Source organism: Cariama cristata, unplaced genomic scaffold, assembly GCF_000690535.1.
Source record: "Cariama cristata isolate BGI_N322 unplaced genomic scaffold, ASM69053v1 scaffold1967, whole genome shotgun sequence".
In the NCBI taxonomy this organism is placed as follows: domain Eukaryota; kingdom Metazoa; phylum Chordata; class Aves; order Cariamiformes; family Cariamidae; genus Cariama; species Cariama cristata.
In genome coordinates, this window is record NW_009625959.1 from 127,950 (window position 1) to 152,415 (window position 24,466).

The window sequence follows — 24,466 nt, forward strand, 5'->3', positions numbered from 1 at the left end:
CAAACTGAAACTCAAGAAGTTCCATCTGAATATGAGGAAGAACTTCTGTACTTTGAGTGTGGTGGAGCGCTGGAACAGGCTGCCCAGAGCGGTTGTGGAGTCTCCTTCTCTGGAGGTCTTCAGAATTCACCTGGACGTGTTCCTGTGCAACCTGCTGTAGGTGAACCTGCTTTGGCAAAGGGGTTAGACTAGATGATCTCCAGATCACCCTTCCAGCCCTGACCATTCTGTGCTTCTGTATTGGTGCCCATGGCGGGTTTTCCCTGTACCTTCATCCAAAGCAGCTGGTCACTCTTGCTGATGTCAGGGAGGAAGATTAGCTAGATGGACAGTGTGACATTTTCTACATCCTGAGCAGTGATGGAAAAGCCTTTCTTAAATTGTGCTGCCTCCCTGAACCAGAAATTTTATTTTTTGAAACAGCATTGTCACGACAATGTGGCTAGTTGGATTTCATGATGGTGACAGGAGAGCATCAACCCACATGTGGATTTTAATTTCTCATTTTCCAGCATTAAATGTCAGAAATTTTAATTAACATTTTCATTACTGTGTTTTTATTATGCTCTTGTTGATGCTGCACATGTGTAAGAGTGCCACCTCTCCCTTTGCTGTTTTTGAAGAAAAAAATATTCTCCCTTCTTTCCATGGAAATTACACCTGTTTTGTAAACAGTCTCATTTGGAAAGTATAAGAGTGGCTTGCTTGGTAAAGAATTCATGGGCTTTGAATAAAGAAGTCATGAGTTTGACCACAATATGGTGGCTGTGGGTCATTATCATTGGGAGACTTTCTGACAGAGTATCTGTCGGTGTCACATCTGCCTGCTTCCTATGGGATAGATGCTTATACCACCAGAATCCCACCTAGCACTGATTGAAGGTACTGTTGACAAACCAGCAGAAAAAACAGTTCCTGGGTGACTGTGGTAGCTTTTCCCTGAAGCACTAGGTGCTTTGGGAAGTGAGGAGGTGAGAACAAATTAATTTAGAGCAGATGTGCATTGTTCAGTGAGCCTGGTGTTTGTGGCAATTTTAACTCTGGAAGCAGAAGCAAGATGCTGACCTCAGGACAGTGTGGGGAATAAGCTAATAAGGTCTATTCAGGGCTTGTGAAAGTTTTTCAGATATTGGGCATCTCTCTCTTGCAACTCTTGGTGGATGCTCAGAGGTTCCAGAGAGCTGGGGATTTAGTCCAAGTTCATTATTTACTACGTATTAATGTTTATCACTGTAAGATTTGAGGTTCTCTCTGCCATGTCAGATGAGGGACCTTGGAAAAAACCCTGTTTCAAGATCTGAGGTAGTGTCTCTTTTACTGTGCTTTCTCTGTATGTGATTGAGATTGATGTTTGAGCTTTTCTTTACATTGCTTTGATGTGTGGCACATCCATTCCCTCAGGCATTGTGAAGGGAGAGTAGTTCATCCTATAAGGCTGTCAGCAGAACAGTTTCCATCATAATGGAAATTACAAGATTGAAATTAAGAACCAAGTAACCAGTAAGTTTAAACTCACAGTTTCAGACAGCCAGGTCAATGAGAGCAATCAACATTGTCTAGGATGCTGTTCAGACTGGTCTCTACCTCTCCGCTGCAAAGTCATTTGACCCACCTTAATTCTCTGAACCATTTCAGCCCCAAGGTGAGTTTCATACCTAAACAAACAAGATTTCCTTCAAGTGGAACTTATATTTTATTACATTCCGGTCCTCATTAGTTGCAAACCATTCAGAAACCTTGGAAGAAGCTTTGTTTATTTGACTGCAGGTTCTGAGATCAGTTATGTGTTTGAGCATTTTGACAGAATCTTGAATAGACTTTCTAGCCCCATAATCATGGGCTTCAGTGGGGCCTGGGTTTCACCTTTAAACTCAGCCATATGAGTAACTTCCCTTTGGATGCTCTCCTTTACACAAGATGTAGAGACAGAGGTAATTACCTTAGCCTTGACAAAGACTGGCAGATCACAGAGATGCAACTCACCAGCCAGAGCACAAAGACTACAAGTTCAGAGAAGAATGTATATGGAATTAAATATCTGGTAGCTGGGGATAGTGGCCATCTGCTGCCATTCTGATGATTTTTATGCACCAAATGGGCATGGGGTTTCATACACAGATTTTTGAGTACATAGGTCCTTGCCTAGAATAAGCCTGCCTTTAGTAGCTTGCAATTGTGGACAACGCTACCTGTTGGGAAAATAAGCTGGTAATACTGTTTCTCCTCAGTGTCAGTTTTCAAAAGGCACAGCTCTTGTAAATGAATGTTACCACCTGACCATGGTGTTGTTTTCAGATGAGAATAGATTCAAGAACAGCAAAAGAGCACAGGTCAAGCCAAGTATTTTTGGTTTCTTGGGAAAATGCAGTTCTGTGTTTGTTCATACAATAAAGTCTGACACTTGCTTGTGTTGCAGGCAATATTGGCTCTGAGCTTTCCTATACTGATGTTGGCATGTTCATCTCTTCTGATGCTGGAAATTCCTGGAGACAGGTATGTTTTGCATGGATCCTTTTGCTATTCTTCTGAGTCTTCCTTTCCCAGTGGAGTGGAGCACTCATGCAGTACCTAATTTGTTTTCAGATCTTCGAGGAGGAATACAACGTGTGGTTTCTGGACTGGGGAGGGGCACTCGTGGCCATGAAACACACATCAGTGCCCATCCGGCACATGTGGTAAGGAAACTTGTTACTTTGAGAAGGTTTCCTGATGGGGATAAGCTGACAGTTGTGCTAATATCTCTTGCATCACCTGGCCAATATCTGCTAGTATCTACAAAAGAAGCAAATGAGATCATTCTTATCTGTGTTTTTTGGTTTTATTGATTAATATAATGATTATTGTATCATTTTAGAAATATAATGGCTATATACATAACACACATCTGTGAATTACTCCTTGCACTCTTAATGTATTGTGAGACTTCAGGTGAGGTTTCTTTCTCGTAGACACATATATACTGAGTAAGAAGTCATCCTTTGTGCTTCAGGTATTTCTGAGAGGATGTGTCCCTCACTTTTGCTTTTCGTTTACAGAATTCAGTATTAAACTGGTAAGACAGATAGAGAGAGAGGAGAGGGCAGTTGAAAGGACAATAGAGATAGGTTGCTAACATCACTGTCTCCTATAGTATTCCACTGTCAATTTCCAGAGATACAGTGGTGGCAACTGAATAAAGCTGGAGGTGGAATAGGGCAAAATGATTTCTCAGTTGAAGATACTGTTTTGCTCTAACTGGGTTATAACAGTCTAAGCACTAAAGATACCGCTCAAAACTATCCTCTCCTTAGCCTTTGCCCCTCTTACTCCTACACCAGCTAAGCATTGGAGAAAGGCATTCTGAAATTCAGAACTAACCTTGTTTACAGAGAACGTGTGTATTAATATCACCTTCAGTCTCTGGTCTTGAGTGAAAGAGGGGCACGGCTAATGGGCTGACCTACCCAGCTTCTAACATGGTTTAGAAGTAAATTAGTTAGAAGTAGCCTTCAGAGACAAGATTTGTGTTCCTGCCTGCAAGATTGAGTCGTCTCTCAGATTGATGGTGCCAAGCACATGTCTATCTCATGCTTTTTGTGTAGAACAGGAAATGTGGTCTTTAGACAAATACAAAAAGAAAGCAATGGTGTTCGGCAGCCGTGATGAGGTGTTAAGGTCTGCTCTACCTGAGTCATTATTATACAAAATCCTTCAGTTAAATTACAGTCATTCAGAAGCTGGAGACCTCAAGACAGGCTGTCTTTACCCATCACAAGGTAATGTTCCAGAAATGTAACTTAAGAACATTAATGGCTGCTTTTTCCATCTGAAAAGCTCCTGGACTTTATATTCCTGACCTGACAGATAACTCTGGGATGACTGCAACACAGACTTCTATTGAAGTTTGAATATGTTGCATTTGAGCACATTTCTTCACCAGCTGAGATAAAGAAATGACTGCTTTAGTTTTGGTGTGATAGTGGTTTGTTAACCACAGGATGTATTGGCTCATATGCCTAAGGCTTTGTAATTTTTCTAGCGTAGGGGAAAGCAGTGTTCTCTGAGAGGTCTGTGCCTCCATGTGGGATTACAAGCAAGTCATTATATGCAAACTGAGAGTTGCAATCTTTGTCTTGCTTTCTAGTGTTCAGGAAACCGGTTGTTTGTTTTATCAGAAGCAAGTTTGTCGCAGTCATAACTTAATATACGTAGCTGTACTGAGTCAGGGCCAGGGGTTAGTCTAGGCCAGCATCCTCTTGCCAACAGCCTCCATAACTGGACATATAGAGGAGAATGGTAACAGGGCAGACCCATAATGATGCTTCCAGCAGACTCCAGCTTCCTGTCTGTGGTTAGAATGTGTTACTGTGTGATTAGAAACATTTGCCTCTGATAGGTAACTCAGTAGTCATGACTATACCTGAAGTGCCCTCAGGAAAGGATATCAAGACCATGTTGGAGTCTTTAGACCAAACTAAGTAGAAGCCAAGGCAGGAGAAGGGTATGTTAGCCAAGGGTAGGTGTCACCAGCAGTAGGTACATCACACTGTGGCACGTTGAGCTCTGGAAGAGTGAAAGGTGAGCCACTTATTGAAAGAGCTGTAAGTCATGTATTAACCATTTATTACTATATTATTCAACCCAGTTGTAACTGTTTTAATTGTGTCTTACCTTGTGAAGGCTCTTTGGACATAAAAAGCACAATACATACAAGTGCCTGTACTTAGATCTTGGGAAAGATTTGGTCACAAGTTGGCTTTCCATAGGAGCGGAGAGCCCAGTTCAGCTTTCTTTCCTTTGCAGAGGTTCCTTTCAGATGTTCTCCCTTTCTGCTGTCTCATGAAATGGCATATGCAGTACTATGAGTACCCCACCCACTCTCTTAAATGAGTAGTGATTTAGAGCTGTTATCAATAAGCTCCAACAGGTTTCCTCCAAAATTGTACCCTTAGGGGCTTTGGAGTTTGCTTCATATTGCCTCAGTGGGCACCTGTTTTGTGGGCAAGAGTGGAACAGATTAAAGGGTACATGTATATCTATTAGTTCTCAGGCTGAGACATTGTACAATAAGTTTCATCCTGGAGAAAAGCGGGGCGGATAATTGAAAAGCAGAGAGAACTTTAGCTAAGCTAATGAAGCATGCTCTTCCCCAGAAACTGAAATACTATTTAGATAGATAAGCATGCAAGCAGAACAGCATACAAATGCACAGGTGTATGGGAAGATACATACATTTAAATAAATAGATGTAGGGCAGATAAGCTTTTTGTATGCCGTTGTACTCCCAGCTTTCTGTCTTTAGTCTATAGTCAGCTTCCTATTCTGGCAGATGTGCACTGTGAGTCAGGTGAAGGTGTTTTGCTAGGTGCTGTGAGAGCCAGATACTTAGGGAATGGTGACCGCAAGCCTTGGCTTTCCACACAAGAGATCTGAGGTTGGTGTAACCCATTGTTTGTAATACATAGTACACTGGCCTCTTGGTCCTTTGGTGGCATCTCAGGTAATGTCCCTGATGCTACCTACTTGGGGTGGGAAGGATTCCGTTTCCAGCAAGACCCTCTTATACAAATCCAGGTGCTTGGGTACATGTGTGCACACACACGTGCATCCCTCCCAAACTTTCCTTGCCTGGAAAATAAGGCAAACTTCTTTTTTACGCTCACTTTAAAATGAGAAGTATTTCCTGCTATTCAAAGAAGTTTGTGTCATGATTGTCTGTTTGGTAATGTCCATTGAGAGTAATCTGTCAGCCTTCGCAGCCCAGGTACCTCACAGAATTACAGAGAACTCTGTAACAACCCTGCTGGGAGAGGATCAAATAATTTTATAGCCAATAAACCTTTGTGCTTCTCTGTTTGTTCTTCCTTTGCTGGTATAATTTGGAACGGAAATTCTCAGCAGAAATTGTGCAGGAACAGTTCTGTGGAGAGTCTGCGGGCAGAGAGAAACTCGATTGCCTTCAGAACTGTTCATGGGCAGCAACTCTGAGAGCTGGATGCTGACAGGCTGCAGGTTGCCTGTCTTTCCTGCTGCAGTAACAGCTGGGTGTGCACGCCCTCCTCTGCCTGTTGTCTGCACCGTTGTGGGCACAGGCTGTCAGGGTGACGTGAGGGCTAGTAGCTCCCTGAGGGCTGGGAAGCCAGGAGCCTACCGAGGTCCCTGGGATAGCAGGGCAGGATCTTGCAGCCGGGGCCCATCCCACAGCCCCAGCTGGGAGCAGGGTAGCCGGGGCAGCCCCAGCCCTGAGCATCAGGCAGGTCACTGGGGACAGGGATGGGCTGAGGCCAGGCTGGGACATCAACCTGGGCAGGGCTGTGGCAGAACTGGAACCTGGCACTCTTATAGTGTCAGCGGGGCTACTGGACCATGGATGGGGTGGGAGGAGGCCATGAGGGAGGCTGGGAAGGGGCACTAAGGCAGAGGCCAGAGGAGTCCTGACCCAGTCTGTCTGCTGGTATGGTCAGTTAGACTGTTGATTCACTTACTCCTTTGCAAATGTCAGAGATAGAGACGTTGCTGGGATGTAGCTGAGAGCAGGGTTTGCTAACCCTCCTCTGCAAATCTAAAAGCATGTTATACTAACTCTAATTCAACCAAGACCCTGTCAGCTGGGTCAGGATACACGTGCTCTTTGATAAAAACAGAAAGTAAGGCACACGGTGGTTGTGGGTGGGGACAGATGATCAAAAGCCACTGCATTACCCTGGCTTGTCACTGACAGTGTGAACACTCTTAGCCTCTAAGAGGGGAAATGCTTTAATTTTAACCAGCACGCAACTTTGCTTTACAACTGTAACAGGCAAAGAGCACACAATCTAATCACTGGCTGTGGCTCAGTTTGGCCTCCTTCCTCCACCACTCTGTAAAATGGAGACCACCTCTGAGATGGCGTGCAAAGAAGTATTAATAGGGCTAGAGAGGTTGTAGCTAATGCCATATGACATCGGTACATGCATGAGTCAAAACGTCCCATGGTGTTGACAGCAATTTTCATGCGTTGAGGCCAGGGCTGCTTATGATCTGAGTGATGCCTCATGTCAGGTGCTATTGCAGATCCAGGAACAGGACTTGGCAATGCCCCTTGATCCTTTGAGGTCTGATGTACAGCTGGATCAAGTGTATTCATGTCCTTTTGTCAGTGTTTATACTTTCTAAGGCTTTAATCTTTCAAAGTACACCGAGAGCATGAATTAGTGGGCTGGGAAATGGCAAAGATTGCTGCTTGTCTATAAATTTGACTGCTGGAGCTTGCAGACCTTAGCCAACATTTAATTGCTGCACTTGCTCTAGAGTAAGTCTTTTTATGTGTAAAAATCTTGTCTGCTTCTATCCCAGGGTGAGTTTTGATGAGGGAAGATCCTGGAGTAAATACAGTTTCACATCAACACCACTTTTTGTGGATGGATCCCTTGTAGACCCTGGCATAGAGACCCAGATAATGACGTAAGTATAGCAGCTCTTAAATTTTTAAAAATGCGATGGCAGAAGGGATGCATGGAGATCCCCAAGTGCATGGTGAGCCTCATGGTGTGCAGTGCAGCATTGTGTAGCTACACATGTAGTGTTGCATGAAGGCATGGTGCTGTTTTGTGGTTTTTGCTGATGGTCACAGGCCAGGTGGAGTGTCCATGCATCATGTGGCAAACAGATGATGGAGCCAAACTCTTCCAGGTAGTGGCAGGGGGTATAACAAGAAGAGATGGTCCCAAGCTGTACCTTGGGAGTTCAGATAGAATGAACTGAATCTGCTTCTCTGGGGAGTGGTGTAGCCCTGGTCAGGTTACAGAGAAGTTGTGGTATCACTGTCCCTGGAAGTTTTCAGGCCTTGGTTAGATGAAGCCACATCAGCCCTGATCTATAGTTGGCGACAGTCAGTCTTGGAGTAAGAGCTTGGACTAGTGACATCCAGAGGTCCCTTCTCATAAATACTTGTGAGATTGTGTCCCTTGGGTCTCATGGCCCAGGATCTGCAGTGCTCTTCAGAGGCCAGAGATCTGTATGGTTCCACCTAATGTCAGTTCTGTGCTTGCTCCAGTTGCGCAGCTTAACTGTCTGTTGAGATTGCTGATGGGTATGAATATCCCCAAACCTCATCGCTTGTTATCTGCATTATGGGCTATACATATGGTTTTAGCTCAAACTAAAGGTGGTCTCAGTGTGCATATGCAGAGCTGAGCTCAGAATAACCTTCCTGGTCTGGAGTGTAGTATGCTATGATTCACCCATACCATGGAAGGAAGAGCCTGGGCTGGCACTGAAGGTGCTTGGACGTTCCTCCTCCTGAGAGTGCTGAAGTGTTGAGTAAGGCTGGTGGAATTGGTGGAGTAACATTGACCCAAGAACAGGCCAGGATCTGAGTTTAACAACCAGTGGAGAGAGGGAACTTTTTAAGTTCAAAGGCATCTTCAAGGCATCATCCAACCTGTTGCACAAAGCAGATCAGAGTACTCTGCTCTGGGATTCTGGACAAACCAAGGACTAGATGCACTGCCTTCATTGCTTGCAGAGATGCCCTCTTACCTGTGTTTTCTCTGAGCTGGCTGGAACAGCTTTCTGAAAAGAATCAGAAAGCAAGGTGGCTAAGATGCCTTAGACTAAGGCGTGCCTGTGAAAGCGTATTTGCAGTGGCTTGAAGGAGTGCCTTTGGTTAATCACATCAGGCACTGCTGCAGCACTCAAACTTGGGGGCAGGAGATATACTATTAGTTTCACCTTGCAGTCGGTTTGCTTTTCCTGCTTTCTGCACCTGCACGTGAAGTTCCTGAAGATTTTCCCTACTTGCAAGAGAAGAGAGATTCGGGCCCAGTGTATTTTCTGCAGTGGCTTCAGTTCCTCTGCCTACTTATGTGGCCGAAATCAGTAGGTGGATCTCATTCCTGGTGTCATAGGTAGTGACAGACTGAGAGTAGACTGCTGGATATGCTTGTCATCAGTCTCTGAGGAAGCTTGGATCAGATAACAGTTGTGTGTCTTGGGCATTTCTGCTAGTGATTTGAATTTATTCCAACTGGGTTGCATGATTTGTGTTGGTATACCTTTCAAACAGCAGACCTGCTTCAGCCTTACACAAACAGAAATGACTACCTGGTGAGGAGCAGTCTGTACATGCAGTTGAGATCACCGTAGCTGCAAGAAAGGGGCTGGGGGAAAATCCTTTTCCGGAAAAGGGTCATTTGAGCTGGGTTCTTTGCCATCTATGCTGTGACAGAAGTGTGTTGGTGTGGTAGTTTTGGGAGGATCAAGAAGGTGTGGCCAACTCCTGTGTAGCCTGTCTATATCTCTTGTGCTAAAATGTCCTAGGAAGGTCAGGCTGAGTATAGTTATCTTTTATGCCTACAAAGCATAGGAGCGGCACTCTTAAGTTTGTTTACCAAACAATGCTGGGGCAGAATGAGGCAGCCTCCATGTCTATGTCACAGGCAGATGTTGAGATTTTATGGGAGTAGAGGTGGTATCAATTCTGGTAGGCTTGCTAGTTTTTCCTTTACTCCAAAACCATCTCTTGGCTTTGGCTTTTTCTTCATAAAAGTGGAGTACTTGTTTGTGTAGAAGAATATATCTGTGCATCAACTGACTTGCTGTCTGCAAATAGTGCTCCTGTTTTTGTAAAGAGCAAAACACAACAGCATACAGTATACCTGTGAGCCTTTTCACAAAACTGCTGTGAGCATCCCATTGGGGAAATGTATGCCAGTCCCCAGCTAAAGATTAGAACCTGGATTCTGTTCACTCTATGCATTTTTCTCCAAATGCAGCAATAATGTGTCACTTTCTGTGTTGGTTATTACGGTGTTTTCCTGTTAAATTCTTTGTGCAATGCGCAATCTGTATTGCTTTCCAAACACACACATGCAGACACATGCACACACACGTGCAGGGAGACAGGTCTGAGCTCAAATAAATCTGTACATCAGCACCTTCATTGAAATCAATGGAGCTAATCAGTTTCAACTTGCTGTGGATTTAGCCCATTTACTTTATAAATCAATGCAGTTTTCCTTTGAGATGAAAGATGCATTTTAAATCTAAGGTTATTGTTACTTGTATCTGTAGTCTTCTGATGGAGAATGTAGGAAGTGAGTTATCTTGCTGAATATTGTGTATTAGCTTTGTTGAGAGCTGACTGTTTCTTTTGAAATCTTTGCAGGCATGTTATTATTATTATTATTGCTATTGGTATTGGTATTGTTTTTATTATTACTCTCATCATTAGCAATTTTTCAAACTATTCTTAATGGTCTGTAAAAGCCATGCAAAGAAATTCACATGATACTTGCCATAAATGTTTAAAGAAATTACTATCCACAGCGTTAAAGGAACTGAGGAGAAAAGAGCCATTTATAAAGTCCTCATGCAAACCGTTTCAATGCAGATCACTTAGGTATTTCTCACAATGAGAATTTTAGCAAACTCATCTATAAGGGCAGTGTAGGATCATGCTGAGCTTGTGGAAGCTTCGACTGAGAAATCAATGCTTTTCTATTGCTACTGGGCATCCTCTGAACCAAGATAACACATGGCAGTTGGAGGTACATGGAATTTGTGTTTGTGGGTAGAAATCCTGGTGATTTCAAGAAGCTGATGGGAGAAGCACAACGGTTTGGCATTAACATCCCCCAGCTGACGATGGAATCAGTGGGAGCTCTTAGAGGAGCAGCACGGCTGAGGCAGAGACACTAAGACTCTGCTCATATTTGTGTACTGCCAAACTGGGTAGGTTAGTGGCTTTTAAAGATTTGCCTTTCATCCTGGAAAATGCAAAATATTTCATCTAGTGGTCTTGGCTCATTCCTGTTAGGGAAAATTTCTTCTGTTGATTTGCATAAAAGTGGTCTGTGTTCAACTGCTTCCAAAAAATAGTATTCTGAGGGGAACGTGTGTTACATAGTCATTATACTCCAACTATTATTAGCATATTGCATTATTAACAATATTATCATAATACTATCTTATTAAAATCAGTATATCAGTAGAATGACTATTATTCCCAACCTTCATTTTGCGGCACATCCTGTGAGGGGCTTTCTGGGCTGTAGGAAGCAGCAACAGTTTTAGCACAGAATTTCATACCACTTCATGGCTGTTACATGAGCAGTTGCAGTATCTGTCTGTACTGTATGAGCATCCTAGGCTTTTTGGATCTTCTGTGCTTTGTGCTATGTATACATGTCCTAAGACAGTCCTAAGGAACTTACCAGCATGGCAAAATCTGTAGGTTTGCATGTAGGGGCATTATATGATTCTGAATATCATAGTGTACTTTGAATTGGGAGCTGCTTTTAGTGGGGAATTGGACAAGGTGTCTTGCAGAGGTCTTTTCCAACCTAAACCATTGTATGATTTTGTTATTTCATATGGCTATAGGGGTGCAATAATGAATTCTTTCCTTACAAGCATAGCTGAGTGGGCTCTGCTGAGAATGTAGTTTTGTGACACACAGGGAAGTACCGTGAGACTATGTGAGCTGGTCTAACTTGGATCTACTGCCTAACCAAGGTGAATCCACTTTCCCTTCCTCCATACCTGGCTGATCATCCACTTCTGCAGTTCCTTTCACTGTTGTTTTGACACTCATCTCATCTGACAAGACAGTTAGTTCAGCTCCCTTAGTGTCACAGTACTTTGAGAGATGTTTACCAAAGCACTTTGCAGTGTTTGGTGCAGGTGTGAGGAAAGCAACTGTAGAAAACAAAGGGACCTTTAGGAAAATAACTCAAATGCATAAAGGCAATGGGTTAGGAACGTTCTTAGGTGACCCAATGAGTGCCTAGAAAGCACTAGTCTTTTTGAAATCTACTTCTAACTTCTGTCCTGTAGCCCTTGCTGGCGACTAGTATATGTTGTAATGATTTCATGTTCTAAGGGGTCAGAGATAACATTTCTGTATTGACAAGCCATAGAAACAACATGTTACTTGCCTGAGGCTGTCCACCAGGGGAGAGGAATCAGATTGTATTCCCCTTCTAGTCGATTGTGATATATCCAAACAGAAGCAGTATTTGCTTGAGAGAGTTGCTAGTCTGTACCATTCAAATCAGAGAGAAGATGTTTTTTGTGAGTCCAGAGAAGGGCTTTATGTTGTTCCAGCTCTGACTCATAATTATTACCCCTGCCACTTCATCTCCTGTGCTAAGCATCTCTCCAAACCTACGTTAGGAGAAAAAAACACTTTTTGCTTCACAGCCCAGCAGAGCTTTGCTGTCATTTTAGTAGACTCATTATATGTGTGTGTGTGTGTGCAGACACTCATTTATAGATGAGGATCATTAAGTTTGTCTGTACTGATAAATATATATTTATGTAGACACACCCACATGTGTATATATAAATATGTATGTGTTTCTATGTATGTATACTTAATGATCCATATATATCTGTGTATGCATCACTGACCATTAATGTTCTCAATGAGAAGATTTAATACAAGCTGGTCTGCCAACATTAATGTGACTGCTGCCCTTGGCTATGTGTATGTTAGAAAATGTTCCTGGTTGTAAATGAATATGTTATGAGCCTTGGCCCTTTCTAACACCTTCTCCTTTACATGGCCATGCAGCTTTACCAGAGATTAATTGGGAGCATTTTTTTTCCAGGAGACCCATAAAATTACTGGCAATCCATCACTGGGTGGCAGAAGAGTGGGGCAGAATGAACAAGTAATTGACAAATGTTGGAAAAGGTGAGATAGATGCTAAGGGAGGTTTGAGGTGAGAAAGACAGCATTAGGAGCACAGGCCCCACTGAGTGAGACCAGAGGTCCCTCTAGCTCAGTTCCATGCTCCAACAATGGCAAGTAAAGGATGCTAAAAATATATATTTTAAAAAAAAAATTTCCCTTTTACACTTTTCTCATTTACAGAGATTTGCAAATAAGGTACTTTCTTGGCCAAACATAATATTCTTTGTATTTCTAAGATATTTATGATTTTTTTCTATTTTTTGAGGTTGTTTCCCCTAAATCCCTTTAAAAATGTAGCAATCACATTATTGTGTGGCCTGGAGTCCCATGAGTTAACTCATTCTGAAGGATTGACTGACTTGTAGAAGACATCAGCAAAGTATGTACAGGTATGAAGGCAATGTGGATAGATTCTGATTAGCACTCGGCAGAGATTCAGCAGATTGGGTATGAGAGAGGGGCAACAGGTCCCAGGTCCAAGCTCCCACTGAGTTCAAAATTACATGGGAGCCGAGAGTCATTTTCCTGTCAATTTCTGATAAGGTGATTATCATCTTTCCTCTTTAAGCAAGGCAACATTCACTACTTCTGCTCAAGTCTTGCTGTCACACTTAAAAGATGATACAGGAAAGAAAATTACAAGCTGACACAATGTCCTTGAAAGATTCTGCCCCTTTGCTTAGGGGTAGGGAGCTGCAGATCTACCACCTCTGAGTGGCTGCGCTGAGAAAAGTAAGGTGAAACCAGAGGTGATAGAAAATAGTGCCGTTACTGGGATGTGATCAGAGGAGCTGGCCTACTGGGCCAGCCTTCACCCTCCGTGGCTGGCACCCCCGCTACTAATCTCAACAAATGAGAGAAGAGATGAGTGGATGGCAGAAACACCAAGAGATTCTTTTTCCTAGAAGGAATTGAAGTGATTGTACAACATGCATAAAGAAAAGACACAGACACAGTGTTCCTCAATTCCTGTGGCCCAGCAGAGGCCTTCAAACTCTCCTGCCATCAATCTGGTCTCTTTTCACTTCACTCTACTTGAGAAAAAGAAGCTGTCTGAAAAAAAGATTTTCTTCTGCAACTTCTGCTGCTGAGATCAACAGAGGATTTGGTGAAGAGGGAATCTGGAGGAAAGATATCGCCAGGGGTCTGTAGAAAACTAAATCCAACTTGCAGCTTCTAGTGCAGAAAACAACAGAAGGGGTCATGTACGGGGGCTGTTGTGGTGAAGGATTCTGAACTCTGTCCTTATTTATCTTCACTTCTTTTGAGAACCAGGGCTGACCAGCCAGCCTGTGCATACTCTCAGGCCTACCAAAACTGCAGGGTTTTTGAGAGATTGGAGAGCAGATTTCAAAGCATGGTTTATCCAAGTTGTGTAGGTACCATTAGATACCTAGGAAGGACTAGTAGGTTTTAATTGTTGTCCCCACTGTGATTTTATCTTGCATTTCAGTTTTCCTTTCTTTTTATGTTTATTGCAGTATCTGTTTGTGGTGCAACTGGTTTTATTATTGGCTATGGATTTTACTGCAAGGCTCTAATATGTCCTTGTGAGTTCATTGCACTGTCCTCACTCATGAGGCTGTGCAAACTGCAGTCCGTAAACCTACGTAAGGACTCTTCAGAATAGGATCCATGAAATTAAGATGAATCTGTGAAAGTAATTATTGCACACAGAAATAAAAGTAGAATTCAGAACTTGATCTGAGAACAAAAATTACAAGTATTAATTTGGGAAACCAAAATGATTGAGAGGATATTGGCATTTACTGTAGTGAGCTGCATTTCTGTATCATCTGATCTAATTTCAAAACCTTCTGGAAGTAATGAATAGCTGAGACTTTGCGAGAAAATGATCGATCTGCTAATGCCATCAAGCAACTTTACAATGGACAAGAAAATATGTGTTACAGGAATTCCCATTTTATCCCAGCAGATGATCAGTTTATACCCTGGAGTAAGACAGTTGACTACCCATATCATTAGCTTTGTTTGCAAGACTTAAAAACATTATTAATGACCACAGATTAATCAGTGTCACTTCCTCCTCCCATCTCCGTCCCTGACAGAGGACTACTCTATTCGTTAGCCTTTGGATTGCTGCATGAATTCACCTGAACAGTCCACAGAGACACAATATTGATTATGCTGCTAATACTTGCAGTATGAGCTGAGGTCTTTCTGTGGCACCTGATTAGACAAATCAGGTGTTGAGAACATCTGCTTAGAGTAGTCTTTCTCAGACAGCATCGTGTGATTTATTGGGCCTTAGGAAGAAGATGTCTGTGACCTGAGGTCAGTTCCCAGCAGTTGCACCATGTACTCAGAAGATTCCTGGCAGAAGCTGTAACACATGGAGAAGGCATTGGGCTCTGTGGCATGTATTCTCTATCTTTGGCTTTCTGGGGCAAACATTACTCTCATTGGAGACAAGTGCTATGTATGGACAGTAGATCAAATATTATGCTAAAGGAATCAGCATCATTAGTTGTATTCCGCAAGTAGGGAAATCGAGGCAGAACAAGGGACATGTCCATGGTCAGTAACTCAGCAGGCTGTCATGGGCAGAGCTTGGCATTAAATCAGGTCTCCTTAGTCCTGGATGAGTACCCCACTGTGCAGACTTTTCCCATTCCTTAGGGGGAAGGGGATGCTGAGTCATGTCTGTAATTCTCAAACAGGGTAGATGGAGAGGTAAGTATGTGCAGCGAGGAAGACTAGAAAAGGTGTGCTGACTGGAGGCATTTATTCACTGAAGTGAATAAAAAAAGCCCTTGCAGAAGGAGTCAGAATGAGCAGTAGGCTGATACATGATTTCTTTTTCCTAAGTAAAAGGACAAGTTTTGCCTGATGACAATACAATCCAGATATTCTCATCTAGAGGCTAATGTGCTTTGTTTCTTGTGCTTTTAGGTAAGGACATATGGATTATAGGTCCTGTGCTGTCATCCTGCTAGCAGTTGGGCTGTACAAAGCTCTCAGGCCTGATGTGGGGTGCGCAGCCAGGAGTAGGGTGCTGTGTGCACACATACGTTCCTCACAGTCTTTCACCTTTCTGTTAGAGCAGGACATTAAATATTCTGGTGCGTTGCTCCCACCAGCCCTCGGGGCTGTGAGAAGACATATGGCCTCAGCACCTTTTCAGCTCAGCCTGGCCCTGATCCTTCACAGGGGCAGAGGGTGGTAGAGCACACTAGCTTTTCTTGGGAGCTGTGAAGGCTCAGCGCTGGGTTGGTTGCAGAGTTCACTCTAACAGGTTTTTTCATCATTGGGCTGCAGTGAGTGGTGGAGCGCAGCTCTCCAGAGGAACCATATTATAGTTTGAGGCATCTCACATAGTTCAGGTAGTGCTACAAGCCTTTATCCTAAGGAGAGCTTGTCCTCTTATGATCATTGTACTTCATTTCCTTCTTTCGATCCCTTTGACCCAAACCTGTGAAAATTCCCCCGCTATAACTGGTCAGCCACCTCATCACACTGTTGCCCAGCCAGGTACAGATCTCATCCCCTCTTCTGAGCCGCCTTCTCTCTGGTACCCTGTGCCAGGCAAAGCTTGTCACCCTGCTGCACCACAAACTGTCCCTGTCACATGTGTTTGGAGCTTACATGTTCAGAGCCATGGCTTTCACATTTGTGTTGGACATCTCTGGTTGGAAATCGGCTGATTCACAGGATGTGTTATCCAGCTTGTGGCAAAGGGAAGCACCTGCCTCTGTTGGGACCGCAGACCTGTTAGTGGAGGAAACACTCAGATTGCTGGTACCTGCTGGTATCTTTTCTAGAAGAGGGAGGCAGCATCTTCAGGTTTCAAAGCTGTCAGAAACGGGTTGTCTTTCATGAGTGCTTCGAAGAAGAGAGAGAACTCTTCTGAAAAACAGCATTAAAAATTAATGTGCTTTCCCATCCCCCTTTCCAGGTGTCTCACACTCCCTTTCATGTTGCTGGGATTTCTTTTGAAGCAATTGTCATGTAAAGTGGTTTGGGAACATTGGCAATAAATTTTTTAGAGACCAGATTTCAAAAGGTTTGGTTTATCATTCAGTAAGTTCTTATTTTGATAGCACTTAGGATTTTTTTATTTATTTTTTTTTAAATACAATCTCCCCCATTGCCTTGTGCAGTGTTTGTGCAGCTAATGGAAAACCGAGCCCAAACTGTAGGCCTGCTTCGTAATTATACATTCTGCAGATTATTTACTAATTGCACTTGGCATTACTTGCTAACTAGAAGATCATGCTGTACCATGTCATTTGCAGTGGTTTTCCTGTTCTGCCGGCACTTTACAGGAAGTGCCCATTGAGCTGATGAATAATCCCAGGACTGTTTCCCAAAGCTGAGAGAAAAGCGTCTGCCATGATTGTACTCTAGGATTTTTATTGCAAGATGTTTTTTCTCTGTATTCACAGAAACTCTTCGCTTGCCCCATCTTCTCTCTGCCTTCTGACCCGGAATCTGGCAGTGGTGCAGCTTTCCATGACCAGTTCAGTATGGATTGCTAGTCAGTGAATCTGACCAACACTTTGAATTTCTCTTCTGTGGAAAACCTCCATGTCATGACGTTCAGTTTCACTTGGAAGTGGAAATAAACCACTTCCTTCAGATTTCATCTGCATGAGAAATTCTGTGAAATTCTCGTTTGACCCTTCCCCTTGGGAAACAGTATACAGACCAAGATTTTCTTGAACAAATTCATCATCATGCGAGCTGCTGTCTGCTGTTGGTGTATTCTTGGTAGTTTTGTTGCTGTTGCTTTTTCTCCCTCTGAATAGTAGCAGTAGAACAAGGCCTTATATCTGAGATGGTCTATGGGAATTACACTAATTTGCACCAGCTGAAAATCTAGATCAAAATGGATGGTATATTTTATTTGGAATAAAATGCATCTCTTCTTTCTAGAAAAAATTGCCATTTTTCTTGCCCTTCTATCCACAGACAGAAGTACAGCAGCCCTGAATCATCACCCAGTTGCCCTCAGGCTCCTGTTCCTAGTTAACAGGTCAGCCAAAAGCAACTGAATTAAAAGCTCCAAAGAGGCTCTTAAAGACCATATTTATTGTTTAGGAAAAAAATTAGACAGTGTTTTTTGTTGGCAATTGCCTGCCTTTCCAGTGTCATCTTTCATCTTTTGTTTCCTTTGTTTCTAGTCTCTTTCTCCCTGCATCATCTTGCCTGTCTTGAGACAGTATAACTCTCACTCTCCCTCTTCCTCTCTCCCTAATTGCTGATCTGTCTCTTTCAATTAGGTTCTACTTCCTTGTCTCAGTCCCTTTCCATCCAATTTCCACGTAACTAGTGACCTCCTTTAACACTAATTCCATCTAAACCCTGATAAAAAACAATCGGGAGGTTACACAGCCCATTTGGTTTTCTCTAAAGTCATGATTTAGGTTTCATTCATGGGGAAATAGCTTCTCTCTCACTCCCCATTCCTAAAACCTTACCCTGCCAGCACACTTTGCAACTGTTCCATTGCTGCTTCTGTGTTTTTGGCCCTAACAGCTCAGCCTGCATATGGGAGCTAGTCTTGCTTTACTGCTACTTTCTTACACAGAGATGGCTTCAGATCCAGATTTCATAACAGCCCCTCTTTTTTGTGTGAAATTGTCAGCATTTTCTTTTATTGTCTCAAAAGCTATAAATGTCAACAAGCGATGGAGGTACATTTATGTACTAAGTCCTTCCCTAAGTGTGTGTGCTGAGCCAGGATCTCTAGCATAAGCTCACCATTTTCCCAGGTAATGTGGGTCCAGGGTAGCCTGGCTAGTGGGGAGAAAATTCCAAACCAAATCAAGGCAATTATGGAAGTCAGAGAATCTTGTGCAGGGACATAGTCAATTTTCAGCTAGTGCTAATATGTTTGACTGGACTTTGACTCTTTCTGCTAGGCCATCCCCCCATCTCTGTTCTATGTTACCCAGCGCTCTGGATCAGAGGAAATGCCAGCAAGCGGTTTGTGCCACGTCCATATATTCATGCCAAGCTGATGCTGAACTAATCAGTTGTCCTGGAGCATGGAGCACTGGGGTATAAAGTACAATAACCAGCAGCAAACCCATACTCGTATCTGGCTAGGCTTCTTAGCTCCACCTCAGTGCTGGTTGTATAACTGTCAGAATAGGTCTTGCAGAAGACCTTTATTCTCCAAGCTTGCCAAGAACCATAGGAATAGAAATGTAGAGCTTAGACATATGTAGGCTTTACCTGGCAGCTGCTCGGGTCCACATTTATGCAGCATGCCCAAAAGTTAAATGGATTTAGAGTTCATGAGAGTAGACCAGCCAAATTTGAATAGGTCTGGTCCGTGACTTTTGCACTGATGGGTGCATGTTGATGCTGCATGGATCTACCCTGGGTGACTATTGAGTCAACCCATCTGATACCTATCCAAGCTGTTTGTAGAGAGGAACTCTCCAGTCTGTGCTATGCCACTATGTTGAGGGTTGCATTGACCAAGCTCTGTTCATGAAACCACATTGGTGATATTTGCTGGGAAGGGAGGTTCGCCTTGGATACCTGGTTAGCTGTTAAAATTGCAGCCGTAGCAACATGTACTTCTCTTTGCTGGACATAAAAGAGAGAATGAGCACCTACAGTTGTGGTGGGTTAACCACTCCATGCTCCTGTAGCTGTGATTGCCCAGATCTGGGATTCACCCTGGTTTTGGTGAGAGAACTTTATCTACTCCAGAGGACTAGGAAAAAACCAACACACACTTGTTTCCCTACCAGGAGGTGGTTCTTCCAGATTGTGCTTCATAGCACTTCTTGGGTTTGCCCATTAAATAACTACTTCTGGCACTACCTGTTAGAGGCACAGATGTAAATAAAGAGGGATTTTAGCTGAAGTCAGGCGGCAATCTTGCTTGACTTTCTCGCTGTCTACCTTCCTACAACAAAAGAGCAGATTCAGGGCAGTTGAAGCATTTACTGATTTGGGTGATTTTACTATTGAGGATTTTTTGCTTGCTAAGACACTTCCTCTGCAAATATTTTTCCTCTACAATAAAAGGGGGAAAAAAAGTGGGGTTGGTTTCAGGCTTTCCTAAATGAAACAGTGATGACACTGCAATTAGCTTTTCTTTCAGTATTATCAATGAAAGTATGTATTTGGCTCTCTATCTATCTAGTTTTCTGTTGATCCATCCATCTATCTGCTTGTGTAGTTCATCTCAAAAGGTGCTGTCTATTAAGTATATTTTTTGCTTTTATTTTAATTTTAGATATTCAAAATGCTTAAAACTTAAACAGCCTATTATGTAGGCTGGTTAGAATCTGACTTCAGAGGCTCCCAGGATATTTTGTGAGAAGCAAAATGAGGTACCTTTTCATCTTTCTCACCTTGTTGATGTCCAGTGAAGAAAAAAAATGCTTCAGAAAGGAGGGTACATTTGATGTTTTGTGTAGTGAAGATGACCTTATCCGCTGCTTCCTTCCGTTATATCTTCAGTCATCTGTCTCTCTGATGGGCACAGCTGAGGATAGGAGGTGTTACCAGAGACTTTGACCGTTATCTCCCATTACGCACAAAGGAGCTAAGCTGACTAGTGAAGATAAAAGTCCTCCATCTATATCCAGACCAGACCAGTGAAATACAGACAGCTTCAATGCCTGCTTACTCTGTATAATGTCCTGCCAGTTTACTTCAGAAATGATAGAAGAGGACTTGATTTAGGCATGAGAAGATATTTCCATTTCCATGCTTGGGCAGCTTGTCTGAAACTGCCAGCAGAGATAGATCTAGATGGATACAACCGATGCCTTTCCTGTGAGCAGTACAGGAGCTATTACTTGAGAAGATCTATTTCTCATACCCTAGGCAGGGACAGGGGTTGAATCTATGGAACAGAGGTGGATGAGTTGTTACCTTGTGACCCTCGATTCATTCTGTTGACTTGTCAGGAATGAGCAGTATTGAATTATGTAAAAAGCACAACAATCAACAATGGAAGGAATGATAAGGCAAGAGCAATGCTATTTGACAAGAGAACACTGCATAAATGTGAAAAGCCTTTTAAATACTTTCTGTACAAGGTTATCAAGTCAGTATGTACCGCATTTGTAAGTTATTGTGTATTTAAAAAATTATTGAAAGATATAATTATAGCAGCATTACCAATGACCTTTTCCAAAATGACTCCATCGTGAATCTGTAAGCATTTCATAATTGTTTTCCAGGTTTCTAATAATTCTTCTGCAAATTAATGCCATCCAGCCCTGGCAGTAAAAGCCTTGCCTTGTTTCTCCAAAGAAGGGATTGAGAAGCATTTTCTGGTTTTCTAGCAGTGGCTTCACTGTGAGTTATGCATAGAGCCACTTGAGAAGAAGCTGTCCTATTAGCTAAGATTTTATGTGGAGTTTTAACTGCTTACTCTGAGGGACAGAACAAAATCTATCCCGTCTAAAGCCTGTAAATTACCATTCCATAGCTTGGGTTGGAGAACGTTTGTTAAATTGAGCTTAGTCGGAAAACTGACTCTGTCTAAATGCTGTCTGGGCTTTTGTATTTATTGCTTCTCAAGGACTTCCAGATCAGACTGCTTAGATGGAAAAAATCAAAACATACCTTTTGTGTTGGCTTCCCAGAGTTGGACCTTGAAAACCCAGCTTTCTTCTTTTGTTTTCTATCCTTACAACAAGCAACTAAGAGCTTTCAGTTAGACCATGGTTGACAAAGTTATTGAGGCAAAATTCATAGTACTCCCCTTTTCCTCTGTATCGTCTTGATAGCTTGGCTATATTTATTAAAAAAATCCATCTCCCTAATTTAGTGAGTAAACAAAGTAAACAAGAAACAAAGGCACATGGGAATCAGATAAGATAAATGAGATGGTATCTTCAAAGCAATGTGAGGACTCGCCAGCTGAGTATGGAAAAATAAACTCCCACCAATCTCTTTTTCCATCCCTTTCCTTGGGACTTGTTTTCTTCAGCCACAATGGATACAGAAATCCAGATGTATGTACTGGAGCACTTAATTCTAAGCACTTCTTGATAGTCGAACACTAGCAGTTTTAAGATGTTGCAGCTCTTTGCCGTCTGCCCAACTCTCTCTGTTAGGCCTGGCTACCCCAAAACAGATATGGTGGGAAGGTCATGTGCATGTGCCTCAGTCACTATGGAAAAATATCCAGCGATGTAGTTCATAAAACTGATGAAACCAGGGTTCAGCTGCAATACCTGAGTTTGCTCAGTCAGAGTTTGTTCCCTGTGATGATTTGTTTAGCCCATTTTTAATTCCACAAAAGATGAGGATCTTCATCACTTCCCAAGGAAAGCTGTTTGAGAATTCAGTGGAGCCCCACAGATAACATAGCAGTCTTTTCCATTCCTTATGTTTGCTTACTCTCATAGAAGTTTCAAATGCATGACAGGGTCATCTTGACATGTAACATAACCTTTATCATGTTGGCTGGTCAGTCAAAAAGTGCTGTAGGTGTCTGGGTTGCATTTATTATTTGTGAGCGGTGCTCACCGGGTGCAGTTGCTTGCTAGCTTCTCTGCATATGAACAGCTCTTATCGCTGAAGGATGCAAGTGGTTTATTAGGCTTAAGAAACTTTTTATTAGCAAGGGGGAGAAGTTACTGCTTTAGGAATCAGGTGACCCAGAACCATCTCTGCAGCACAGAGGAAAACATCCCTCTCTGTTCACACTTCTCTAATTACATTTAGTGTAGTATTGTTTCCATCTAAATTATAGCAATTATATACAAAGATCTTCTTTGAAATCATTTAATTAAAGAGTAGGTAATGCTCTGTGCTTTTGGAATGCTAATATATTGCCTTCCACTTAGGAAACTTTGTTTTTTCCATTAATTATCATTATCATGGAAGAATTTCAATGGCAGAGGGTTTTTTAAGCTTATTTTAATAGATTTAAAAAGCGAGTAGTTCTGGCAATTTTTGTAAAGCACAAAGAAGCCTTTTGCTCTCTCGCTGATCAGTTAGCTAGGGGTCAATCTGAGGAACAATGTTTTCGTTGAGATGCATCGACTGCCAAAGTGTTGGATTTCTCCAGCACTGTTATCTTCTGGGTTCAGGCAAGTGTTTGTGTTTTATTATGTCCTCCCCTCCTCGTGCCGTGTTTTCTGTGTAATAAACACCCAGGTCAAATCCTGAACTGGTATAAATTTGCTGGTCTACATGATTTCTGCCTGCTGAGTTGCTGCTTTGCAGGAATGACATTTCAATCATGCATCACATCCAGGACAAACAAGATTCATAGGAGAGCTGCCCAGCTGTGCAATAGTACCGTGACCAGGCATGCACTCTGTCAGAGTATGTGCTGAAAGCAGTTGTGGCGTAAGAGCCGGTGGGATTTACCCAGCGCCAAGGGAAAGTGGGGAGGGGAACTGGAGCTGGAACTCCTACTTGCATACAATTTCAGAGGCCTTCTACATCCCCGCTCTGTGCTGTTTCTCATTCCTCCCTTCTCCCTCCTTCTCCCAATAAGTGCCCTGGCACTCCATATTGCCATGGTTTCCGTGGGTTGCTTTTGGTCCAGGATGTGCCTTCTGTGTTGAGGAACAGGAATTGCAGTTTCTTCTGTAGGTTTGCTTGAGTTGCAGTAGTGTTTCCTTTCACTAACACCCCACAATTAGGACTACACTAAGAAATGTTCTGAACAGTCAGCAACAATCTACTTAATAACTCCATTCCACCACACAAGTACTTCCCCACCTACTCATTTCTAAGCAGTGTATGCATTTGTCACAGGTTCTCCTTGTATTGCAACCTCTCCCCTTCTTGGAGCTTGCCTCTGTGAGGCAGAACTTGGATATAGAAAGGTGTCCACAGCAAACCCACAACTCCAGGCTCTCAGATCTCCCCCACCCCGCTTTTCTCTCCCTGATATCCATAAGCTGAGACAGGTTTAAAAAGGAGAACATGACTGATTCCTGGATGGTCTCCATTTCATGAAAAACTGCACAATGCAGAGGCATTTTGGTGCAGGCTACAGTCTACAGAAGGAGTAGTTCGAGCAGTGAGGGGAGAGCAAAGCCAACAACCCTGTGTGATTACAGTGTAAATTAAAATGAACTAGAGTAAAGAATGGCAGCACACTGGGGACACAGCAGGATCTGGATTGCAGTCAGTGCTTGGAAACTCAATAGAAGTTTTCTCTTTTGTTTCTCTTTCTCTTTCATAGGGAAATTTGTAAATCATCTGTCTCTCTCCCTCTTTCTTTTTTAGTCTGGAGTAATTAAAACAAAAAACCTTTTAATCTCATAAGTACCTTGGGTTAATATGTAGGTTAGTGAAAGATTTGGTATAATGAAAAAAACCACATTCTTTGTCTGCCATCTAAATCTCGCGATAAGGGTGATACAATGACATTTCATGAGTATCAGAAAATATTTGGGTTCAGTATATACAGAATTTTTAAAGTCTGGAATCTGTATTTTAGATGAGGTTTTAGCTTCTTTTATATATTCGAGATAGCCAAGAAATTGGCATGTTATAATGACAAATCAACTTGATTGTTGTCATTTTTTTGTGGTTTATGTGTACTGAGATGTTCCCCCTGCCAATGAGAAGCTTTAGTTCTGTCCATGGCTTTTAAAGCCTGGTCACCCATCCTAATCTCCTCCTATTACACACGTCTCTGGAAATCCAGCTGCAGTTGATTGAAAAGCTGCTCCTTACTGAGAAAATCACAGCTGGCCAAGGGAATAGGAAACTGTTACTTGATCAAAAATGGAACACTCTGCAGCACTCATGCAATGTTTCTGGATTGATGGAGTCTTTTGTCTGGGTACCTGGTGTTATTTATTATTTAAACTGTAGTTTTGCTATGATTTTGCTTTCTTT

At 42.5% G+C, this 24,466-nt stretch overlaps 1 protein-coding gene across 1 annotated transcript in view; it reads left to right on the forward strand.

The window, feature by feature from the left end:
- The window catches only part of SORCS3 (sortilin-related VPS10 domain containing receptor 3), a gene marked incomplete at its 5' end in the record, with an annotated part of 167,062 nt that overhangs the window by 102,787 nt on the left and 39,809 nt on the right, over positions 1 to 24,466 (forward strand). Inside the window, 3 exons of the mRNA XM_009703810.1 lie at positions 2,417 to 2,493; positions 2,584 to 2,675; positions 7,315 to 7,422. Of these exons, the coding sequence (XP_009702112.1) occupies positions 2,417 to 2,493; positions 2,584 to 2,675; positions 7,315 to 7,422 (277 nt within the window). The remainder of the gene's footprint in view (positions 1 to 2,416; positions 2,494 to 2,583; positions 2,676 to 7,314; positions 7,423 to 24,466) is intronic.